The sequence below is a fragment of the Vicugna pacos genome, chromosome 14 (assembly GCF_048564905.1).
Source record: "Vicugna pacos chromosome 14, VicPac4, whole genome shotgun sequence".
NCBI lineage: Eukaryota > Metazoa > Chordata > Mammalia > Artiodactyla > Camelidae > Vicugna > Vicugna pacos.
This window is the reverse complement of record NC_133000.1, coordinates 64975118-64999701: the sequence shown is the minus strand read 5'-3', so window position 1 is coordinate 64999701 and position 24584 is coordinate 64975118. Positions and strand designations below refer to the sequence as shown.

Here is a 24584-nt window from a genome sequence, read left to right as displayed (position 1 = left end):
CAAGGGTTGGACTGATTCCCAGGCAAATAGAAGTAATTTTGCAATATGAAAAATGTAAACAGGTTTAGAAACTTATATTTTCACATTAAAGATACAATTAAATTATAACAATGAATATGTAGACCATAGATATAAGTACCAATAAGTTGCCCTTAACTTTGCGTTCAAATTTAAAGCAGCTTAAAAATACATATATAATAAGTATCAGACTTTTTTTTTCCCACCACAATTACCACAGTCTGTACACTTGCACTGAGAAAGAAAGAACCCAAACCTGACACAGCTTAGCAATCAGAACTGATGTGAAAAAAAGGGGAGTAAAATTTCATTCAAAACTGGAATTTACTTCTGTGCAGGAAACAGGAATACACACTTTTCCCACAGTCTAGGATCAAGACAATTCAGTTTTAGAATCCACAAAGAACAAAGTACTCAATGCATACAATGAATCTGAGGCATGCCAAAACAAATATGAACTGACCACTTGAAAAGCTAATAACAAAAAGGAAAGTAAAATAAAAATTAAAACTTTCACTTTCACGAAATATACTCCATCCTTACTAAAATATTTTCTCCAAATATTTTACCCCTTTTCCTATTTTAAGTAGCACTTCATAGCTAGATAAAAAGTCCTTCTTTTCTGATTTTATAGTCTGCTCCAACATTTATAAAATATACTCATTTTTCTTTCTTTAAGGAAAAGAGTATTTAAGAAGCAAGACTTAATCAACAAAATAATTACAACATTTGTTAGAATCAAATTCACACAAAATTAGCAAGATTGCTCACTCAGAAAAAAGCAAAAACATTCACAAAATAAAATGTTCCAAAAATAACTCCCTAAAATCAGAGACAATTTCACCTTTGAAAATAATCTCACTGAACAGTAAGAGGAAGAAATAGTAATAGTTTTCTTTCTCCCCCTCACTGATCTCCGACTTGATAACACGTTTGAAAGGCCATTACTCCAGGATTTGACTTATCGGTCTCCAGTGCAGCTGCTTGTGCCATTTTCCATGTTTACTATAATCAGTGTTTATACTATGCAAAATCCTCTTCTTCTGGCAGCTACTAAAACATAATTTTCTAGTTAACAGATAGTAGAGGAGAAAAAAGTATGTGTGTATGTTGGGGGAGGGGATTCAGAAAGACATTTTCCCATTACATTTCATTTTTAAAAGCAACTCTAAATCATAAACACATGCCACTAGAGACAGGAAAATGGCTAAGCTTCCAGACTACATGACAAAAGCAGGTAGACTCGCATCAAAATTAATATTTTAAATTATAGTTGCAAATACATCCTAGCTGTTAAATAGTGATTACATTTTGTGAAGCACAGTGAAAGGCGTTATTTCTGTTCTACTGGTGGGCTTGTTTCTAAGATGTGTAACTGTAATTGATGTTTTCAGGAATGTGAAAAGGAGATGGTTAATAATTACTCTTTCATTTCCTACTTCTTTAGAAAAAAATACCAACCTCTACTTATTCTAAGTTATATATTTATATATCCTATACATCCTAAATAGATGGTTTCAGATTACATTTGATGACTCTAGAGTAATCACATGCATATAGTACAAAATAGCAGCTAATTACTTCTAAGGAGGTGGGGGTGGGGAGAAACATCTAAAAAACACAGGAAACATTTCTTTTGGGAGTAAAAACATAAGATGATTACTTCCAAATCCACTTTTTTTGTACTGGCGAAGTATAAGCAAAAATGTAAGCTACTTCATTTAATTTTTTAATTAAAATATTATTAACATATTTGTTTTATTTTAGCATCTATACACATTTATTATGATTAAAATTAAGTTTGTTCTCAGAAACTGTGGAAGTTATTTGAATCTGAAAAACAGAAAAATGGAAATAAGATTTTTACCCCCTGAAGTGGTGAGAAAATCCATTCATTTCCTTCAAAAATAGAAAATCAAGGTTAAATTTTAAAAGTTGATTCAAATTCTGTGTGGACAAGCACTTGCAAATATATCACAGATAGTTACACAATCTGCAAACACGATAACATCTCTTCTATTATATTCATGTGCTTGTATAATATTCTATATTACAAAGGCCCACTGAGCATTTTAAGTTATCATGTTATATAATCTATTTAACACTGCAATCAATTCACAAGTAATCCATTTAATCTGGTATTCTGTAGTAAATAACATGAGATTCATGTGACACTATTCCAAATTTGTCTGCTTTAACATAGAAAATTAGTTCCACTTGGTTGAATATCAATGACCTATTCAATGCAGAACGTAATAGTGCTGCAATCAGCTTTGTACTGTTATCTATAATAAATTTATCTTCTCTTGGAAATATTTAAGCAAGAATATGAGAAATAAAAAGAAAAAAAGCCTTCAAAGGTACACTATGAATAGCTTCACATCACGCAAATGCGGAAATTGTTAGACCTTAGCAGGATCTCAAGATATTTTCAAAAGTATTTAGCTACTCTTCAGGCCTGTGGACAACCTGCTGTGAGCAGGTGGAGAGAAGAAATCGTGCCATACAAAGAAACAGGCCAGTAGCAGTTAGTCGGCTTGCTTGCAAATGTTCAAACAACATGACTGTGCAAAATGAAAATCTAGTATGTAAAATGCTAACGAGAAACAATATATTAAATCCCAGCAGACAAATATTGTAAGGAATCGAAAACTATTTGAGTTGTTCAAAGTGAAACTGAAGAGTCTCTTCAAGGTTAAAAAAAATCACTTCATAGGACTAAAGTATAGTCAGGCAATAATAAAAAAGTCCTATTCATCCAGCATGTTCCATAGCATGAAGGTACCAGGATGTGCAAAAAGCAGTGAGCTTAACACGTATAGAACAGTGAATCTTTTGTTTTGTTTCAACACTTTTAATTATGCTCCATGCAGGAAATCACTCCACTTTTTAGAAATGGTTCTGATTTTTGTTAAACTTCTAAATTAAAAATTTTAAAGGTTGTCAACTAGATGGGAAATTCATCTTCTTTTTAAAATGAATTTAATTCATCTATTCCTAATTTTACATGCTAAAAACCAAAACCGTAGATGACACAAGAGGGACTTTAAAATGTGGCTTTTTTCCATAAAAATGTGTTTTCTTCTTCTATAAACACTCTGATTTACAAACGGTTTTGTTTGTGAGCTGTCTAACTAGCTACACACGGCTAATGAGAACTTGAAATGTGACTAATGCAACTGAGAAACTGAATTCACAATTTTATTTAAATTTAAATACAGAAGCAGTGTCATATATTTTCTCTTTTAAGCACAATTTCATTGTTTTGGTACATTTCACTGCAGTCATTCCATCACTTGTGTTACTGCTGTCATACACATAGGCGTATGTTTCGTTCCTGGTATCACAGTAATAATTTTTTAATGTTGTTTCATGTAGAAATGCTAACATTTTGGATATACTGGGTTAAATAAAATGGACTAGTAAAACGAATTTCACTTGTTCTTACTTTCTTAATATGGCTGCTAAGAAACATAAAGCTGCAAGTATGACTCAGATTTCCATTGGACAATCTGTTTCATTCTGCAATTTTTTACTTTGATAATTTGGAAATTAGAATATAACTTTCTACAAAAGAATGAGAAAACATTGTTAGTTTCTCAGATTATACCATTAATACATCTTTTTAAAAAGCATTACCCATCGACCTGACATTTGTAATGAAAACAGTAGGAAGGTGCCAGCATATAACCAACAGTAAAAAAAGAAAATAAATATGAAATAGTATCAAATACTATAGTATTTGAGGAAAAAATGGTTTCATTATTAGATGAAGAAATAGATAGAAAGCTTTTTAAAATTCTAAAGAGGGCTTTTAAACATCTTCAAAAGGTTTCAATGTTTATGTCCCCAGTTCTCGGTTATAAATGATTCCATTTCAAAATATATGACCTCCTCCTCAAGTCAGATGCATCACTAGCTCTATACTTAGAGTTATTAATAAAGATTCAAATTTGTGTCCAAGAGTGTGACCTCCCTGAAGTCAGAAGAGAAAAAGACGATAGCAGCTATGTGGGTATACTGGAGTAAGAGGTCAGAACTGGGCAATAAATAATTAGTGACACTGGGGAGAGGGAGGGCAAACCATGTGTGTGCAAACCCCTGAGAGAGAGGAAATAAGGAGTGGCCTGAGGCAGGCCTTTTTCTATACCTGCCAATACCCATCAATAGGTGGCACCGTGAGCCTTCAACAGCTCAGGTGCTCCCCACAGCAAAAGAAGGCAAACAGGAAAGACATGTACTTGACTCAAAAGAACCGTGCTTGATAAGCAAGATGTTTCTGTGGGCAGGTCCGTGGGAGCCCTCTTGTTCTTTGCTCTCACAGAAATGACCGTGATTCTGCATCTGCAGAGATCAACCAGTCATGTTATCTAAAAGAATCTGGAGTTTGTAAATGTTGGAAGATCAGGAATTAAGGATTAGAACTGATAAAATGGCTAAGAAGGCTATCTTGTGAACATAGCTTAATTAGATGAAGGCTTACAAGAAAAAAGTCTAAATCTAAAAATGAAGATATAGATAAGAAAGATCTATTTCTGAGATTACAGAAATGCAAGATGACTATCTATTCATCCATCCACTCAGTCATTCATCCAGCTTCTACATGGACCAGGAACTCAACAAGACAGTGGGAATTCAAGGTTAAATCAAAACTGAAACAGATAATTTAGATCAATTAAAAGAAGTCAGTAATCTATAAAATTCACTATCCAAATAGTTGTACATGCCAAAATACAGTTTATTTTTAAAGAAATTAATGGATACTATTAAGCTCATGAGGCTTACCAATGAAAACCAGGAAAGTCAACAGACAATGTAATCTGATTGGCTAAATAGAGAGCTAATTACTAAAGCAAAGGTATGCTTCCTCCTCAAGAATTTCATCATCTAATCAGATACAGATGTTAAGTGCTACTTTTCATGTCATCATAGGGATTCAGCAATAAAACTAAATAGGTGCTAAATACCCACATATCCTTAAGGAAGATGCTCGACTAAGCTACCTAGTAGGACATGCAAAGAAGCTGTGAAACCAGCAATTGCCCATTCCCACCTTAGGGGACTATGAACGAAGTTAAAATTAACTAGAGGAGGTAGAATTCTTAGGCTAAGAATTCAAGGTTGACCACTTTAAGCTAAGCGAAAGGATTTCATGAGAATCTCTTGGTTTTCTATGTCTGCTGGATTCTGAGGGACACCTAAAGAAGATAAGCAATGCTTCTGGGACAGAGAAAGAAGAGTTTGGTGAGGCAAGGATTTAAAACTATTTCTTGTGGCCCTGATGTGGATCATGGAGAAGAGAGACCCAGAGACCCTGCCTAAGAGGCACATCTGGAGGGACAGGCATCAGGAAAAGTCAGAGCAGCCGTTCAAGGTTCTGCAGGTGAGGAATTCCCCCAGACTCACAGAAATGTCCTTGAAGACACCAGTCAGCCCTGGACATCGGTCATGCCTCCAAAGAAAGAATACAGATTGCATCTACCTCGGTCAGCCTAGCTCCTGCAGCCATGAACCGCTCCTCCATACTCTCTACTGCAACTCTGGAGAGACCCATAACAGCAGCTAAGAAGTGGGAGAGGACATAAAGCAAGAAGGAAGAAGATAACCCTCTCATCTTCACTAGAAACATCTCTCAGTCTGAGAAATTTCACCAGTTTCTATCAGGAGAGGTTTTACCAGTTTTAACAATACAGTGAGCTAAACTTTTATTTGTATTTGTTTATTTATTTATTTTTGGTCGGGGAAGGTAATTAGGTTTATTTATTTATTTATTCTTAGAGGAGGTGCTGGGGACTGAACCCAAGACCTCATGCATGCTAAGCATGCACGCTACCACTTGAGCTATACCCTCCCTCCACAGTGAACAAGATTTTTGAATACACTCTCTCCCAAATAGAATATTACTTGCTTATTACCTGGTAGCAACTTTACAGGCTGTGAGAATTGTGAATGCCTGCAGGGGAGGAAAGAATAAGTTGAGAGAATGAGTTTGAGAGAACAGTTGTAAGGAAGTTGCTTCTACTGGCACTAAGAAGTTCCTTTTACGCAGTGAACTGGTTACACAGTAAAACAGATAAGGAAATGGCAAGTATTGGGAAGTACCCTGATCACTTTTTAAATAACTATCTAAATAAATTCTGTTCCATGATGAGATACCACTTCACAACCATCAGGGCAGCTATTACAGAAATAACAGCCCCAGCAACCAGAAAATAACAGGTGTCGGTGAAAATGTGGAGAAATTAGAATCCTTGTGTGTTGCTGGTGGGACTGTAAAATGATGCAGCTGCTGTGGAGAACAGAAGAGAGGGTCTTCAAAAAATTAAACCAAAATTACTATATGATCTAGCTACTCCAGTTGTGGGTATATACCCAAAAGAACTAAAAGCAGGCAGACCAGAAGGGATATTTGTACACCCATGTTCATAGCAGCACTATTCACAACAGCCAAAAGGTAGAAACAATCCGAATGTCCATCAACAAATGAATGGATAAACAAAATGCAGTGTGTGTGTGTGTGTGTGTGTGTGTATATATGTATACATACATACACACACATATACATACACACATGCAATGGAATATTATTCAGTCATAAAAAGGAATGAAATTCTGACACACGCCACAACATGGATAAACCTTGTTTACTATGAAGACACTATGCTAAGTGAAATAAGTGAGTCACAAGAGTACAAATACTATATGAATCCACTGATGTGAGGTACCTAGAGTTGTTAAATTCACAGAGACAGAAAGCAGAATGGAGGTTGCCAGGCACTGCGGGGTGGAGGGAGCAGGGTTACTGTTTCACGGGAACAGAGCTTCAGTTTGGGATGATGAAAAAGTTACAGAGCTGGATAGCGGTAGTCGTTGCACAACAATAAGAATGTACTTAATGCCACTGAACTATACACTTAAAATTGGTTAAAATGGTAAACTTTATATTTTATAATTTATGTACGTCTTACCACAATTTAAAATTTTCTGTTAAGGCTACAAAACAGTGTTGAAGAAATAAAAATCTAACAAAGGTGCAGCAGATTTAACCTCAGACTGGCCTAGAACTCCGACTTCCTATGTTTTGTTTCTGATTTTAGAAGCTGGTAGATGACTGGTGGCCCCCTGCGCAAAAGCACAGAACGCGAGGCCCACTTTCAGCGCCTTGCTTCCAAGAGGACAGCCCTTCCTAATGATGGGCAAGGCCAATGAAACACAAGCAAAAGAAAAATGGCCAAAGCAGGGGCCCAGTGTTTATTGGAGACAGGGTTTTGTGGTCGCTGCGGTACCCGACCCCATCATAGAGAATTCAACAAACTGTACCACGTTCTCATCGTCAGCTTCTCCCAACCCCAAGCCCTCATGTCTGCACACTGCCAGCACCTCGTTTCAGATCCACTACCTCATGAGTGAAGTACTGTGAACATCTTCTAAATGAACTTCTTCCCCTTCCCTCCCTTAACCCTTCTTTTATTATGAAGACACACCAACTTCCCACAACCGCATTTTGATGGACATTGCTTTTCTCTGCAAAAACATTTCAATGGCATCTCCACTGGTGACTGAAAAGCACAGACTCTTTCCATTCATAACTTGTCTCCTCCAATCTATTTTCCACGCTCAGCTTGCATAACTTCCCTACTTGAATGCTTCCCAATTCACCTCCCATTTCATGAACATGCTTTTCTAAGGTGTGTCTCAAGTAGCATCTGATACACTCGGCCTGCAAAACACACACACAAACACACATCCTCTTTAAGTGCCTACGGATTCCCCAGAGAAAATGACAAATGAAAGGGAGTAACTGAGAGAGCTCATGAAAGCAAATACAGTGACTAGAGTTTCATATTAAGGAAAAAGTCACCTTTTTGCTTATAATTGATTGAGAAATACTTCATAGAAACAACAAACCTTTTAAAGAATTTTGGAGTTGTAAAGGTGAGGAGGTAGCAAGCTAGTAAGGGGGAGAACACATGAACTACACACAGTGCTGGCACAACTTGCTATCTGTATTTTAAAAAGTAAAACTGGATCTTAATTCACACTATACACAAAAATCAATCCCAGAGGGATTAAGGATTTAAATGTGAAAAAGCACAACATAAAAGATTTAAAGGAAAATACAGGCAAGTACCTTTATAAGCTGGAGAGAAGAGGGTTGTTTAAACAAATACAAAATACACAAAACATGTAAGATTGAAAATTCTAATACTAAATCTCTGACTTAAAACTTCACTTGTTTAACTCAAAAAGGTAAAAATACAAGCTACAAACTGGAAGAGGTTCTCTGTAACTGACAAAGGGTCAGGATCTACAAAATAGGAAGAACTTTCATGAATCAGTAAGGAAAAAACAAACAATTAAAAAAATGGGCAAAGGCCATGAACAGGCACTTTGCAGAAGAGAAAACAGGACTTTCAACAAATATATTTTTTAGATGCTCACTGTCATTATTAAACAAGGAAATACAAACATTAAAACCAAAGAGATATACCATTTAAATCTACCAGGCAGAAAAAACCTCAGTCGGTTGGATACCAAGGGTTCACTAGGACATAATTGTTAAGGGCGCAGACCCCTGGGTTCAAATTCTGGCTCTTCCATTTACTTGCAGAATGCCTTGGGCAAACACTTTAGCCTCTACAAGCCTCAGTTTCTCCAAATGCAAAATGAGAAATAATACTAGCACATATCTCATTGAACTGCTGTGAGGATTAAATAAATTAATATGAAGAAGTTCTTAGAAGAGTCAGTGCCTGACACAGTAAGTATACAATAAAGTTAGCTCATTATTCATATCATTAATACCATCATCTCCATCACTACTGGTAGCAGGTAAACTGGTATAGCAATACAGGAAAAGCCATTTGGCATCACCAAGTAGGACTAAGGAAGCATGTTACGTACAACCCAGCCATTCCACTGGTATCTTCCATGAAGAAATACTTATTTCAAGAGGAAATATCTAGTAGAAAAATGCTCACAGAAGCATTGTTTGTGATAACAAAATAAATAACACAAATGTCTATCTTGGGAAGAAAAAATAAACAAATTGTGGTATATTAATATGATTTAATAACACATAGCATGGAAATAAATAAACTAAAGTGCATGCATCAGCACAGACCAAACTCACAAACATAACACTGGAGGAAAAAGCAACTTAAAGAGGCACAGAGAGTAAGGTGCCATTTACATCAAGTTCAAGAATCTGCATAGCTAAACAGTACATTGTTTTCAGTTTTATTGTATCTGTAAATATCCCTAAGAACAGGCAGTGATAAGTTTAAAAATCGGGATGGTGGTTGCCCCTAGGGGCAGGCAGAAGGAGGGCTTAATCAGCGGCACACAGAGGGAAGTCAATAGCATGGGCGAGGTTTCCCTGTTTAATCTGCATGGTGGATAAACAGATTCAGCTGAGTTATTCTTTATCTCTTATACAATTAATACATGTTACTTTGTGTATACAAACTGTTCTAATAATAAACAGTTTAAACGTATGTACAAAAATCCAGGGGAAAAAGAACAGCAGTTATTACTGCAAAATCACTCTTGAAAAATAACTGTGGCAAAACCCATCCCATAGTTCTTCTCTGAATTTACCATAAACAAGTGCAGGAGAAATGCAAACACATTTTCAAAGCTATTTGTTTAGAGGCACTGAGCTGAAACTGGGGCAACGCAGCCCCGGAAGTCAGCGTGGAGGGAAAGGGGGTGAGGAATAAACCCTGATGACCTGCCCAGGCTTCAGGGCAGCGGCAAGAGAAGTCAACAGAGACCACTGTGAGGCCACCAGTTCTTCACGTCCCTTCCTCACACAGTGCTCTTCATCCTGGCTGCTGAGAGTACTTTCCAGGCAAAGTGACTTCCCATTTTTCTGATACCTCCTAACTTCTCTCTTTGCGTCCAGTCTCACTCTTCTTCGATCCACTCTCCGCAAGGCCACAAACAACAAAAAAAGTTCTTTCCAAACCCCAATGCTGTTCACATCATCACTTCCTTAGTTAAAACTTTTCCATGGGTCCCACTGGCCTAAGGATAAAGCAGAACCTAAACTATGCAACTAACAAGGCCTCAAATGACTCGGCTCCCACTGCCTCACTTGGTTTATCACCCCCAACTCGCTCTCTGATTGCAGAGGGTTAAGGCGGTGGGTCTCAAACTGCGGCCACTGAACCGGCAGTGCCAGCATTACCCGGGCACCTAGAAACACACACCCAGCCCAGGCCTACTGAATCAGAGTAAACTCTGCCTGTGGGTCCAACAATCTGAGTTTTAACAACTCTTCTGCTGCTTCTGAAGCACACTAAAGTCTGAGCATCACTGGTTTAAAGCACAAATGGGAGGTAAATCAGCACGTGAAGAACTCTGCGGGAAAACTGAAGAGCGCTCTACAGCGCAGTGGCTGGCGGTATACACCCCAGGGTCACGTGCCGGGGTTCAGCTTTCCGCTCAGCTCCGCCCTAGCTGTGTGATCACAGGGAAGTGGCTTGTCTGCCTCAGCACAGCATCATAGTGAAGAAGCACAGACCCCACCCCAAGGCCGCGTGCATTTCAGCCTGGCTCCCCCCACGAGCTGCGTGGCTCCGAGCAGGCCATGTAACTTTCTCTGGGCCTCGGTTACTTCATTCACAAAAGTATAAACAATAGTACCTACTTCATACAGCTGATGTGAAGATGAAATGAGTTAATATATGTATCATGCTTAGAATTGTACCTGTTACACATTAAGCACTGTGTGTTACTTATTCTTACTACAACTGTTATTAATCTCATGGGGACCACATTATATTCTGAAGATTAAAGAGAGTCACACTGAATGCCAAACCCCACAGAAAGTACAGCTCATCTGTTCTAATGAGGAAAAACTTGCCTCGTCTTATTTTAGGGAAGTAACCTTTTTTTTTTTTTCCAGTATACCACTTACCTCTCTGAGTTTACTTTTATTTTCAATGATGAAGCACTTAACTGGAAGCAATGACCTTCTCTAAAGAGTCAAGGGGTCTGCCTTGAAGGGTCATTTATTTCACATTAATACTTTTTTAAGCAAAGAACTTACAAGACTGAAAAGGGATTTACTGAGCATTATCCCCATGCTAGGGGAAATATTTCTGGGAATTATTCCAAATACATATCCAGTATTAATTTACCTACAGACTCTACACATAAAACTACCATTAAGACATCCATCTACACCGTCATTGAGAAGAACACTGAAAATACCAGGATCCGAAGATTTGTAAAGTAGGACTTTGTGTCTCTCTCCTCACTACCAAGAGGTCACTCTGTGTCCCCCAGACCAAAGCACATGATCGTCTGAGCCACAGCACATCCAGCGCAGAGTGTATTCTACTGAACATAAACAAGTATAGCAAAACCATGTTTTCTGAAGACATGAAAACTGGATCTCAGTGATATGAAATCATGAGGTGAAATTTTCCCAACGGTCTCGAAGTGTTTAACCTCATACTTAGAACATGAAAGAAAATATGAGAGAGAAAATATACTGGGGCAAGTTACAAAACCAAAGTCAAAACAGAGGGCTCATTACTGAGAGTTCAATGTTTCTTGGAACCATAAAGGTAATATACCAATTGAACCTGGCTTGGAATTTAAGTTATTAATATTTCCTGGGAGAATTTGGAATCCTCTACCCCACAGTCTCCTATAAAAGTATACATGAATCTGGTAAACAGTAATCTTTATCTGTGATTTTCTTAATTTTGCTAGGTTTTAAAAGTAAGTTTCCTGTGAAAAATCAAGTTAAGGGAATGCAGATACATTTTCATAGAAAATAAAAAAGAATGAGCATTTAATGGTATGGAGGGTTTAGGATTTTTATTTGTATGACAGCCACATGTTCCGTGGCATTTTGCTGTGCTTTCCCTGGACCTCAGCTATGCAGTGAGGGGAAAGAATTTTGGCAGAATTCTCTCTTCATAGTTTTCCACTTTAAAACGGAGGACACTCATTATGAAGAACATTCAGTCAACTCTGGACTTCAAGGCATCTCCTCAATGCAATACATTTTATATTGGGGGGAAAGAAGGTTAGCAAATTAAGATTATTTAATTTTTCAAAGGTATCACTGTGCTATGGCAAGTCAACCTGAATAGCCTGTGTCTCTGCTGATCTACTGTCACACAATTTCAATTACAGAAGAAAGAAAGGTAACAAAGTCAGTCATATTTTACAACTAAAAACCCACAATAGCAGAGAAAACTGCTAAGCTTATAATATTTTTAGAAAAGCACACAGGATGCTTTATTTATAACAAACTAAAGCACACCGACCTCCCTGGATTGCCTGAAAAAGGAACACATTTATTCCCCAGAGTAAGACTTAACTCAAGATCCTCTAAAATAAGAAAAATTATTTTCAACCATAAAATGTATAAGGTGGATAAAATGCAGCTTTTCCCTCCTATATCTGGATTAATCACACAGGCAGTGGTAAGGACTGTGGGCTTGACGGAGCCCTGTAAGTAGTCACTCATCAGAACATTTACCTGTATCGTCCTCTGAGTACCATCAACGTTGACAGACAGTAAAGGCGAAGCCAGGTTCCACGTGCTGCTCACATTTAGTTTCGACCCATCAACTTCCACCTGTTGTGACACCAAATAACACTGTTACCATGAAGAAAGACAGAAAACTGATCTCAAGTTCATTGCTGCATACAAAGCAGCAGCCATTTTAAACAGATGGCTCCCCAAACAACCTGTCATGTTTACTGCTCCCGCCATGAAAGACAGGGTCCAACGAGAGTCTTCTTAGCCATCTCTGGGGAGAGGTGAAGGACCCGGGCACAGCTGCCTCCGGGAACTGAGGTTTCAAGTGATTTCCAGTAAGTAACAAACAGCCTTCCTACTCTAAACCTACCTGGACATGCTACATTTACTGCAATTAGACAAGTAACGCATATAAATTCCAGTGACATTTTGCAACCCACTCAACAGGGCTTGCATATAATATCCTCTCCAAGGACTAAGAAAGAACTTTTTCTGTATTAATTTTAATAAAGGACTATGCATTGTTATCTTAATTAAACAGAAGCCTTAATTAGGCCAAATTCTTTGGTGTTGAATATTAAAAGTTCATTTAAACTTTGCAAAGTTCTGTCACATTTTTGTCCATCATAAATGACTAATTTCATCGTTCATGAAATTACCCAAAAAAGCCCATCTTTTATAACAGGTAATCTTAACAGAAAAATTGTAATATCCAAATAAATAAAAGTAATTGAAAGAAAAAAATCAAAGCTAACTTAAAAGTACTATTCCTTATTTCTTCCTTTTTACTCACTCATTTCTTAACTCTTCAATATGAGAGGTAAGAAAAAATAACAATTATTATAAGTCTACAGTAAACAACCTAACAAAGGGATATTTAAATCTGCTGAAGTTTCAAAATAAACCTGCAGCACAGCCAAGATACATGATCCCTAACAACTTCCTCACTATTAATCTCTTAAAAAACACTCACTCGTTAAAATAAAAGACACACAGACTTATACTGTCTAGTGGAATACGTGTGTACCTATATATTTAGATGTATGTGTTTTGGATAGGTGTTTATATGTGTGCATGTGAGAAGGGGATATATATCCCCTATAGTGTGGTCACTGAGTCTAAAAACAAAGATAAACATATGTTATTGGCTATGTAATGAGACATTAGTAAGACATGTATCACGCACTTGCTTGTGTTCCTGGGCTCAGTGGCCTGCCTGTACACACAGTACAATTCAGAAACAGGGAGAAAAAAAAAAACAAACGATGGCTTTGGAATCACACTGACTTAGGTCTCACCTGACACTGCTGTTTTATCAAGTTAAAGTTGTTTACTAAGCTGGAGTATTTATCCTCTCTGAGCTTCAGTTTCTAAACCGTAATACGGTAAAAAATATCTATCCGAGAGGGTGCTATAAAGATTAAATAAATTAACATATAAAAGTCTCTACCAATATTTCTGTCTTGGTAGGTCCTAAATATTTTCTCTCTTCCCCTGTTTCTGGTAATTTTTCTGCCCTACCCTTAAATTAGTTTTAAAAATAAGATCAAATAATTATACTATCTCATATATTACTTACTATTAAAGTACTACATGACAAAGACCTGAGAAGCAGGACAGCTGTAGTTTTGATTAAAGTAGCACTTACACATTTTTAAAGTAAGCCCCTTCTCCCAAAATTAAAAAACCTCCCTATGTACTGAAAGATTTCCAAAAAAAGATACCAACAGATAGTTTTACATACATTAAATGCTAAAAATACTTTCTAAAACTGAAAACATGCCTTTAAGATGCTTCTAAATTTAAAAGTATATAAAAGCTCCATAATCAAGTATAAAAGTTTTGTTTTACTTGTTAAAAAAGTAAGTTAGAGATTGTAAAGAAAGACTCTGAATGACAGTCATTTAAAATCTGTATTTGATAATTGATTTCAAATCAATAGGGCTGACAGAATCAAATTACAACTGCCATCTTTAGGGCATATGAAGGGGAATTGAGAAAAGAACCTAAACTACTCAAATCATGCTAGAGGAGGAGCCAATCTGCTACACCCTGAAATAAACTATTTTTTGGAATGCTTGAACAAAATGTGGTCTATCCATACAATTGTGTGCTACTGGGCAATAAAAGGAATGAAATACTAATACATGCTACAACACAGATGAACCTTGAAGACATGCTAACTGCAAGAAGCCAGGCACAGAGAACTGCAAATTACTTAGCTCCATTTACATGAAATGTCCAGAATAGAAAAATTCATGAGACAGAAAGCAAATCAGTGGCTGATCTGAGCCAGGAGTTGGGGTGAGAATGGATGTGAGGACTGAGGAGGGATAGCTGTGGGTAGTGGGCTTTCCTGGCATAAGCTTGTTCTAAAATTGATGGTGGTGATAGTCGCACAACTGCGAATATACTACAAGTCACTGAATTTAATGGGTAAATTATACGGTGTGTGAATTGTATTTCAATAAAGCTGTTAAAAAATAAGTAACAAATGAAAACAAGTGGCGGGGGGGAATTTTGCTTTTTCAAAAACCAGAAGCAGTACTTCATGATACATTAAAGAAGACCTAAAAAATGGAGATATATATCATGTCTATGAATTAGAAGAGTTTTAGTGTTATTAAAATATAATTTCTCTCCCAAATTGAACTGTATATTCAATGTAATTCCAATCAAAATCACAGTACGCTTTGTTTTTTGGTAGAATTGACAAGTTGATTCTAAAAATATAGAGAGAAAAGCAAAGGATATAGAATAATTGAAGACAAACAAATTTGGAGAACTCACGCCACTTGATTTTAAGCCATAAAGCTATAGTAATCAAGATACTGGTATAGGAACAGACATATTCATCAACAGAACAAAACTGACAGTTGGGATACCCACACAAAAATCACTAGATGATTTTCAAAAAATTGCTGAAATATTAAGTGGAGAAAGCATTCTTTGTCAACAAATGACACTAGAACAAATGAACATCCATATTTTAAAAATATGGGCCCTTACCCTATACCATTAAAAAAAATCAACTCAAAACCATTAAAACTAAACGTAAAACCTAAAACTATAAAACTTCTGGAGGAAAACGTGAGAAAAAATCTTTATGACTCTGTGCCAGGCAAAAGGGTTTTAGGACACAAAAAATACAAATCTCACAAGAAAAAATAGATATATTATACTTCATCAAAATTATAAACTTCTGTGTGATAGACACTTTTAAGAAGAGTCAAGCCACAGGTTGTGAGAAAATATATCCAAAATAAGGGACAAGCATCCAAAATGTACAAAGAAATCATAAAGCAGTAAAAAAAACAACTCGTTTTTTTTAAATGGTCAAAAGATTTGAACAGACACTTCTCCAGAGAAGAGCGATGGATGACAAGCACACAGATTGATGTTCAACATTACTGAATGGTCATCAGGAAAAGGCAAATTAACACTACAAGGAAATAGTGCTACACTTGAGTGGCTAAAACTGAAAACAGTGGCAATACTGGGAGCTGGCAAAGATGCAACCGGAAGCCATCAGAGCAATCGGAAATTTCATACATTGCTAGTAGGAATGCAAAATAGTAGAACCACTTCAGAAAACTCCAGAGAACAGAGAAGACATGTACACACAAAGACCTACACATGAATGGTCACTGAAGCTTGTTTATTATAGAATATATATAGCAGAATGTTTACATCCTCCTCAAACTGGAAAAAACCCAAAAGTCCAAATGAACTGATTAATGGATTAAAAAATATGGTAAATTCATACAATGACAAACTAATAGGCAATAAACAACTCAAAAACATTATGCTAAGTGAAAGAAGACTGACACAAAAGAGTATATACTGTATGATTCCATGTATATGATATTATATGGCAGGAATCAGATCAGTGGTTGGTGGGGACCAAGGGTAGAGGGGCATGAGGGAAACTTTTGGAGTGACAGAAATGTTCTACATGTGGTGATCACACAACTGTCTATATTTTTCAAAACTCAACCAAACCAAACAATTAAAAAGAGTAAACTGTATATAGATTACACCTCAATGAATCTGACTCTTAAAAATGAAAACATAAGGAAAAAATACATCTTTTCAAAAACTGAAAACAGTATTTTTTGAACTACCTTTGATTTATTTTTCCTTCCTGATAAATTGATTTCTCTATCTCTATCCTCTGCCACTGGAAGAGTGGATGTAAATTTTAAACTCACAAGAGGGATAGAACAAAAGTTCCTTGGAGACAGAAACATGAAAATTAAACCACATGAAGGAAAGACAGAAAGAAGATGAAGAGACAGAGTCCCCCCATTTCTTCTTTTTCATAGATAGGCAGGGGGTCAGTGGAGAGAGATGGTACTCTGACCGGTATCAAGTACCTAAAAACTGCTGGGCTAGAGGTCTCCTTCTGGAACACAGGGGAGCCCGCGGGCCTCCAGGAAAGTCCAGTTTCATGGCATTCCTAACATGGTGTGGGAGTGACAGTACAGCACTGATGGAGGAACAGGCTGGAAAGATGACCCCAGTACATCATAGCAGTGGGAATCCAGAAGTTTCTACCTGTCCTACTGAGATGATTAGAGAAGGCCTGGGTCAGGATAAAGACCACCTTGTACTGGGGACTCCATGACTGAAGACAAATAGTAACCAGGACTGTGGGTAGCAGAAGCCTCTTCAGTGGCAAATAGGATCAACAGTCACTGGTCCAGGTCCTCACAGCCTTGTAAGGACACTGTGGGTCTGAGTTCTCTGCCCATCTCAATTATGAGGCCAATCCAATCACACTCCCAAAGGCCCCTCTCACATGCACCTAGACTGCACACCTCACCGGAAGCTGGAGGAAGGGGAAGCAACCTGAAGTATTATAGTACCGGGATGAAACTGGTTAAACCAAAAGAGGCCAAGATCCTATTTATTAGCAAGTTTTTCTTCCCCCTCATCCCCTACTAAAGGTCACATGTAACAGATGAGAAACAAACTACATTTCCTGTACACCTGATAAGTAATGAGTATAAATTTGCAACTTCACCATATAACTGAAAGGAGGAAGTTATCATAGCTCCATATCATAAACTATGAAATATACCTGCAAATTTTATCATTTTTTTTTTCAGGGCAAAGTAATGAGGTTTACTTTTTTTTTTTTTTTGATGGAGGTACTGGGGATTAAGTCCAGGAGCTTGTGCATGCTAGGCATGCACTCTAGCACTAAGTTATTCCCTCCCCATCATATCTGCAAATTTTAAATGAGAGATGAGAACATGCTGAAAGCCATCACATTGTTTATATCTAACTTTTTAGCCAAGGTGACTGAAGCAGCAGATACAGAATGTAAGTGGCATTTCATTATTATGACACTGAGAATCCAACATAAAAAACCACCCTATCTTTTTAATGCCAAAAACTAATGGGAAATGAAATCTAGGGCAAAGGAAGCAACAGACTGGGTGAGAGGGTATTAGGTAACAAGGCTGACAAGGAAGAGCTGCAGGCTGCCCATGCTTATACCCAGTCACGTACACTGCTGCAACATAAAAAGTCATCAGAAACAATCAATACTGGGTCTTTGCATACAATCTGCAAAAAAATCCGTAAAAAGGAAAAAGTAAACTAAGAGCATATAACACAAGAACTCCTCAAAGAAACACAGGAAAAGTTCAGATAAATAATTCTCCAAAGTCTCAAAGACAACCATAGGAAACGTGACCTTCTTTAAAAAAAAAAAAAAAAGCTCAAAGAAGAAAAACAAAGGTTCAAAGAAGAGATTATACAACAACAGAAGGAAATGAAAATCAAGCTGGTAGAACTTAGAAAAAAAAATGAAGAGAAAAAAGCATTATAGAGATAAAAGCCACATTAGAAAGCACCAAAAATAGAATAAATGTGACTAAAAAGAAAGAGAAGGACATAGAGAAATCACATGAAACAAAATGGAAAAGACCAACAATATAAAAACAATTTACAGAGAAGACAACAGATATGAAGGAGGGAGAAATGGGATCCAAAGTATATACAAAAGTCTTCTTCAAAAACACTTATAAAGAATGAAGAATAAAGATTAAAAGATATGATAGGGTAAAGCTTTTCAAAATAAATAAAACCTTGAATTTGTAAACTGCTGATGCTTATGGAACTTTAAAAACAAAGACAGAATTATGCAGATATTTAGGCAAAAAGAAGAAATCATGCATAAGTAAGGGAAAAACTCAGATCAACCTAATTACTCAATAGCAGTCCTGATACAGAAGACCACACAGCAATGTGGTATAAGTACTAAAAAATAAAAAATAAAATGTTGCCCCCCAACATTTTTTATACCCAGCCGAGCTGTCCTTAAAGTGTATCATATAAATATAACCTGCACTATATGAGAACTTAGTCCCCCTTCTTTAAAAATGAGGCATCTCTTTACATACTGATAGGAAACTATACCCAAGAAAATAGAGAATATTATATATAATATGCTATCATTTATTAAGGAAAAAACCCTTTGAGTGTACATTTTAAATGCAGATTATCACTGGACAAATATATAAGAGGAGCAGAGTGGCTGGGGGGCAAGGACGAAAAAGAAGCCTGCTTTTCACCACAAACCCACTCATATTTTTTGAACTTTGTATATATATAAAATTATATATATATATTACATATTAAAAATTTTTTAAGTGAGGAGCAATGTGAGTGCCTAATTCCTCTTTCTTTACAGCATACAATCAATACCTACTCTAGATCTTTCTCTCTAACAGCACACAGTAATTAGTACCTGTTCTTTTAAAACTTCATTTTGGCTAATAGAGCAATACTCATTTCAATTTCTCTGGTTGTAGATTTACTGATGTCATCTACAACACCCAATCTTACAATTCACTTCAGACAATCTCTCTTTTTCAACTCTTTCTCATCTGAAAATAAGGGGGTTAAACCAGCAATGGTGAAGAGTTCTTCCAGGTCTCAAATTCTACTGTTTAATGGCTGCAAAGCCCTTTTGTTTAACATACATTTAGAGAGTTAATTTCAGATATGGCAAATTCCAGTATGAGATAAGGATTTTTGTTTTGCTCAAGTATCTGTTTGAGATTGGGAATTTTTAAGATCTTTCCTTTAGTAGACAATAAAAGCTAACAAATTAAGTCAAATTCAGGGTGAGGATAAAAAGAAAAATAGAACAAGAATGAAGTGACAAATGACATAATACTCTGGGGCTCAAATTAAATTTTGCACCTTTTAAGGCAGACAATACTGTGGAACAGTTCTAGTACTATGAAAACACTAGAATATATATTAAAGTATTTTAAAACTCTGTATTTTAAATACAATCCAAAGACACAACATCTCTACTTAGAAACACTAACCCCCAAATAGAGATTTTATGTCTTTAGTTTAAACAGATTTAGGACTTGAGTGCACAAAGTTACATTATCATATGATACTGACCCACACTCTTGGCAGATGATCTCCTCTTTTCTTTGTCAAAAGTGAAGCCATGAGACTTAAGTCCTGTTATTTTCATGTGTCATCAACCATCTTCTCTCCTTTACTGTCATACACACACTGGCTACTTCCCCTCTGCTTTCAAGCACATACAGGATTCCCACATGTTCATGGTCCATGCACTTGGCCCAGTAATGCCCTCCAGCTACCAAACTCTTTCTTTCTCTTTTCTCTGACAGGTTCTAGAACAAATGCTCTGTACCTCTTAGTACATGCCTTTCCCCTTAACCCTCTACAATCTGACTGCTAAAACTGTACTCTGAAAGGTCACAACTCTTTTTAAGCAATTTTTTCACTCTCTTCTTAATCCTCATTATTCTTTCCTTCTTATCAGGCAGGAAGCCCTCTCTAAGGAGGTCATCTTTAGGCTAAGATCTGAAGAGTGAGTAGGAATTAACATGGTAGGTAGGGACATCCAGAGAGAATATCATGTAGAAAAAAAACTCCCGAGGCAAGAAGAGCTTAGCTGATTTGAAACCAGTGTGCAGAAGACAGAAAACCAAGAGGAGCCTGCACCCAGAGAGTGTGCAGCAATGGGAAACACTAAAGGATTCCAACTGGAGAACGACATCATTAGCTTTTCATTTTTAAGAGATCATTCTGGCTACAGCTTGGAGAATACTCTAATGAAGCAAAAATAAAAATTACGGGGACCAGGTCTAGACGACTGGTAGTGGAGAGAAACAGGGCATCCAGGAGTATATAAACTGGGGAAGGAAAGTGTGAACACAGAGGTCAAGGCATGAAACAGTCACTGAGGAAAAAGGAGAAGAGTGAGCTTTTCTGAAAGACAGCCAAACTGCCACACAGTGTTTGAAGCTCAGCTGCAGTGGGACATCGTGCACAGGTAATGGTATGGACCTGTCTTTGGTATGTGATTCTCTCCAGCAATACTCAGGTGTCTTGCTGGAGGTAGGCATAAAGAAAGTGAGAGGCTGAGTTCATTTGGGTTTGGGACTGATGGAAGAATGAAGGCATTAAAAAAGTTAAGGGTATTTGCAAGTGAATGACTATAATTACAGGACAGGGAATCCAAGCTGGATAAATGACAGGAAAACAGGCATGGGATCCATGGATGGAGGGGAAAACATGAGAACTAATGGTTGTATTGAGTCAGAGAGACAGCCCATGAAGTGGCTGCTAGCCTTCAGCTGCAGGGGCAGTGATGCAGGTGAGGGAAACCTGAAGATTCCCAAGAGGAAGGGGAGGTGGTGATGTAGACCTGTGATGTGAGTTTCAAAGAACAAGGGTTTTACAGGAGGGAGGGGAACGGTGATCTAGAATAACATCAGGAGAAAAATAGTCCCAGCTCCCATCTCAGAGATGCATGTGGTAGGAGAGAAAATCTACCATCAGGCTTTTTTCTGTTAAAGCAAGTAAATGGTGGAACATTCAGAGAAAGGCTGAGAATCCAGGGGAGCTTGTTGATGACAAAGCCAGAGATACAGAAGGCACAATGGAAAAGGCTGAGAGGAAGTGGAGAGATTACATCAAACAGTGTAGGAAATAGATTTAGGAGCAATAAATGACTGATGAGGCTTTCAAAACGCTCAGCTTCTCTCCATCAGCACCACTAGCACCTGACCCAAACCCGCTACCATCTCTCACCTGGACCACTGCAGTAGACCAGTCTTCCCACATATATTCTCCCACATCTACAACTGGTTCTCCTCACCGTAAGCAGAATAATCATAGCTGATCATTTACAAAATCAGAGATAAAGGGGAAATAAAGACAATGTGACAACATCCAAATGGAGGTCCTGTCTGCCTTTGCAAAGTGTAAACTCTAAACAAGCGTGTAATACTGCCATCCCAGTAAGGACATCATATATCACACCATTCTATAATCATTTAAAGACTATATTCTATTTAAAATATTGACATTGTAAATTTGAATTAATGAGAGCAAGGCTATGGTGGGTGGAATTCATGAAATTCATCTCAACATGCTCTATTTTCTGGTAACTTTCTCCCAGCTTAATCAAAGAGATCAGTTTAGTTGAAAACTATTCATAATAAGAATATTTATGATAGTTAAAACAACATTTCAAAAACATGATTTCTTTCCTATTTTAAGAAAGCATTTTCTCATATATAACAATCTACCTGTAACTTTGTATTCCATTAAAAGCACTTAACTGCATTTGTGGTCGAAATTAATGTTGATGTTGAACATTTTCCATGAGTTGTTTGGAACATTTGATTTTCCTATCTACGTAATCATAAGGGAAAAAGAAAGTACACACCCTAAATTAATTTGACATTTGAGAGAGATTACTTACATCCTTTACCATTAAAAAACAAAAAAAAGCACTTCCTCACAGATACCTCATGACACGGTGAAAGCTTCTATTGGAGTAGGCACCTGCTAAATAATTTTTTTCAACATTAGGAATGTAAAACTTACAAAACAAAATATTTGCCAAAAAAGCATTTCCAAAAATAATAAAAATTGGGGAAGATAAAGGCTGTAAGAAATGTTTTTGATTCACCATACAAGTCTTTTTTGTCATACACAAATTCTAAATTCTAAATGTTAAGATGATTAGCACTGCACAGAATTAAATCTAAGATAAAAATCAAGGTATCCCACTATATAAAAGACTGATCATATATCTTGCTTCTATTTCTGAAAACAGTATGGAGGATTAAAAAAAATTGTTAGTCAAGCCACAACTAATTCTCCGAAAGAAGTAACTAGTTCCTGCTCCTTTAATAGTCTTTCAGAGTTTATCTTAAAAACAACCACTCTGCACAAAAAGTGGGAAAAAATCTACAGTTTTCCGATTGACTCTTAGGCTGCAAAGGATCCCAGAAAAAATATACTCCAACCCAACCCTCTCCTCTTTTTATTTCGTATATAAGGAAATTATACAGCCATATAAATTATGTGAGTTATGGAAACAATTAGCAAGCAATTCTCCTCAGAGTATTTCACTTAAATCCACATGTCAGGAGCAAAGGTAAAAAATGTCATCTAAATACTAAGATACAGCGCTTGTACACAGTAGCCACTCACTGTGTATTTTACCTTGAAAGAAAAGAAGACTGTTCTACAGGTAAAGATATTTATTGGTTCTTTTGGTTCTTACCACTTAACTACTGCTAAAAAAATATGACTATTACATTATATATCAAATAGATGAGGTATGTCCACACTCCCTAGTAACAAAGGAATCTGTATGTCAAGCAGGGAACGTGGGATGTTTCCACCAGCTAACATCCCAGTTCACTGACTTCTATGTAAACTGCTGCTGCTATGTCCAACACAAACATACTTTTTAAAAAATTCTGAAAGTTAAGATATTGACAATAGAAGCACATAATTTTTCTATTACTTACATCTAATAATTTTGCTAAGTTACTTGCCTCATCATTTATTTCTCAGGTAAATTATGAGGAAAAGAACTCAAACATTTGTATTCTATTATAATAATGAATAATTCTTAACATTTTAATATGAACTATAATGGAGTCTTATTATCTTAACATAACATCAAAGAGTAGGTTTTCTTTATCCTGCTCTTCTGTTTACTAAAATATTTCATTATTCCAAAACATAGGATATCTCTTGTGCCCGTCTAGAGGGAAATGAGACGTGTGTTTTCTGAAAACAAAAGGAGACAACCGTTTTGTGTAAGTTTCTTCTTTATCACTACATCACCTTGGAAACATCTTTTATATCTCTCCCAAATATATGTATAATAATGACAAAAAATCAAGAAGAATTAGACATAATGATGGTGAAGATCTGTTAATCTGTCACAAGATTATATAAGTATGCATGTGTTATACATGTAATTAAATATATCTCAAAGGATGTGAATTGCAAAAACAAACTTTAGGTACTAATCTACAATCAGCTAGGTTGACTAGTTTCTGTTTAATTATCGCCTCATTAATTGATCAGTAACAGCTTGGATTTCAGCTATATGGATTAAAAAAAAATCCTGCATTATTTTGCCCACAGTTTAATTATAGTTGTACTTTCTTCTGGATTGGTGTGATAAGGTCATTCTCTACAGATAATACTGTAAATTATATCAGCTTAGTGAATAACTCTAGGTAGATGAGCTTAACAAAAGGAGCAACTGAAGCTGCCTTTACTTCTCCCACCAAATCTACTAAATCAGGGTGGAATCCTGAGTTTTTCATGCAGCACTGTCGCCAACAATCAGAACACCTGCATCTGAACCTCAGTGCCACAAGTTAACCAATTATTTATGTCTCTGTTTCTTCATATGCAAAATCTATGCTCACAGAGCGGTTCTGAGGGGGGAAAGCCAAGCACTGAGAACAGTACCTGGCACATAGTAAGTCCTCAATAACTGCTATTTGCTGGTCAGTGGTTCAACTTACTGATACTAAGTACTCTTCCCACAATAATGACAATCTCAATCTGTTTTTCTTCTTTTGCCAAGAGAGCTACTTTGCTTATTCCTCCACTTTTCTTGTTCTTCCATTAATATCTCCTCCATTATTTATCCTTTTAATTTCATCTGATTCCTATTAGCATTTATTTTGCTTTTCATATGTATTTCGCTACCACAGACGTCTCCCAGTAAAAT

General features: G+C 36.7%; 1 protein-coding gene across 8 annotated transcripts in view; it reads right to left on the bottom strand.

Annotated features, from left to right (window-relative positions):
• Positions 1 to 24584, bottom strand: part of PCCA (propionyl-CoA carboxylase subunit alpha) — a 377947-nt gene that overhangs the window by 64298 nt on the left and 289065 nt on the right. For all 8 annotated transcript variants that reach the window (XM_072976495.1, XM_072976496.1, XM_072976497.1 and 5 more), the window contains one exon: positions 12524 to 12622. In XM_072976495.1, the coding sequence (XP_072832596.1) occupies positions 12524 to 12622 (99 nt within the window). The remainder of the gene's footprint in view (positions 1 to 12523; positions 12623 to 24584) is intronic.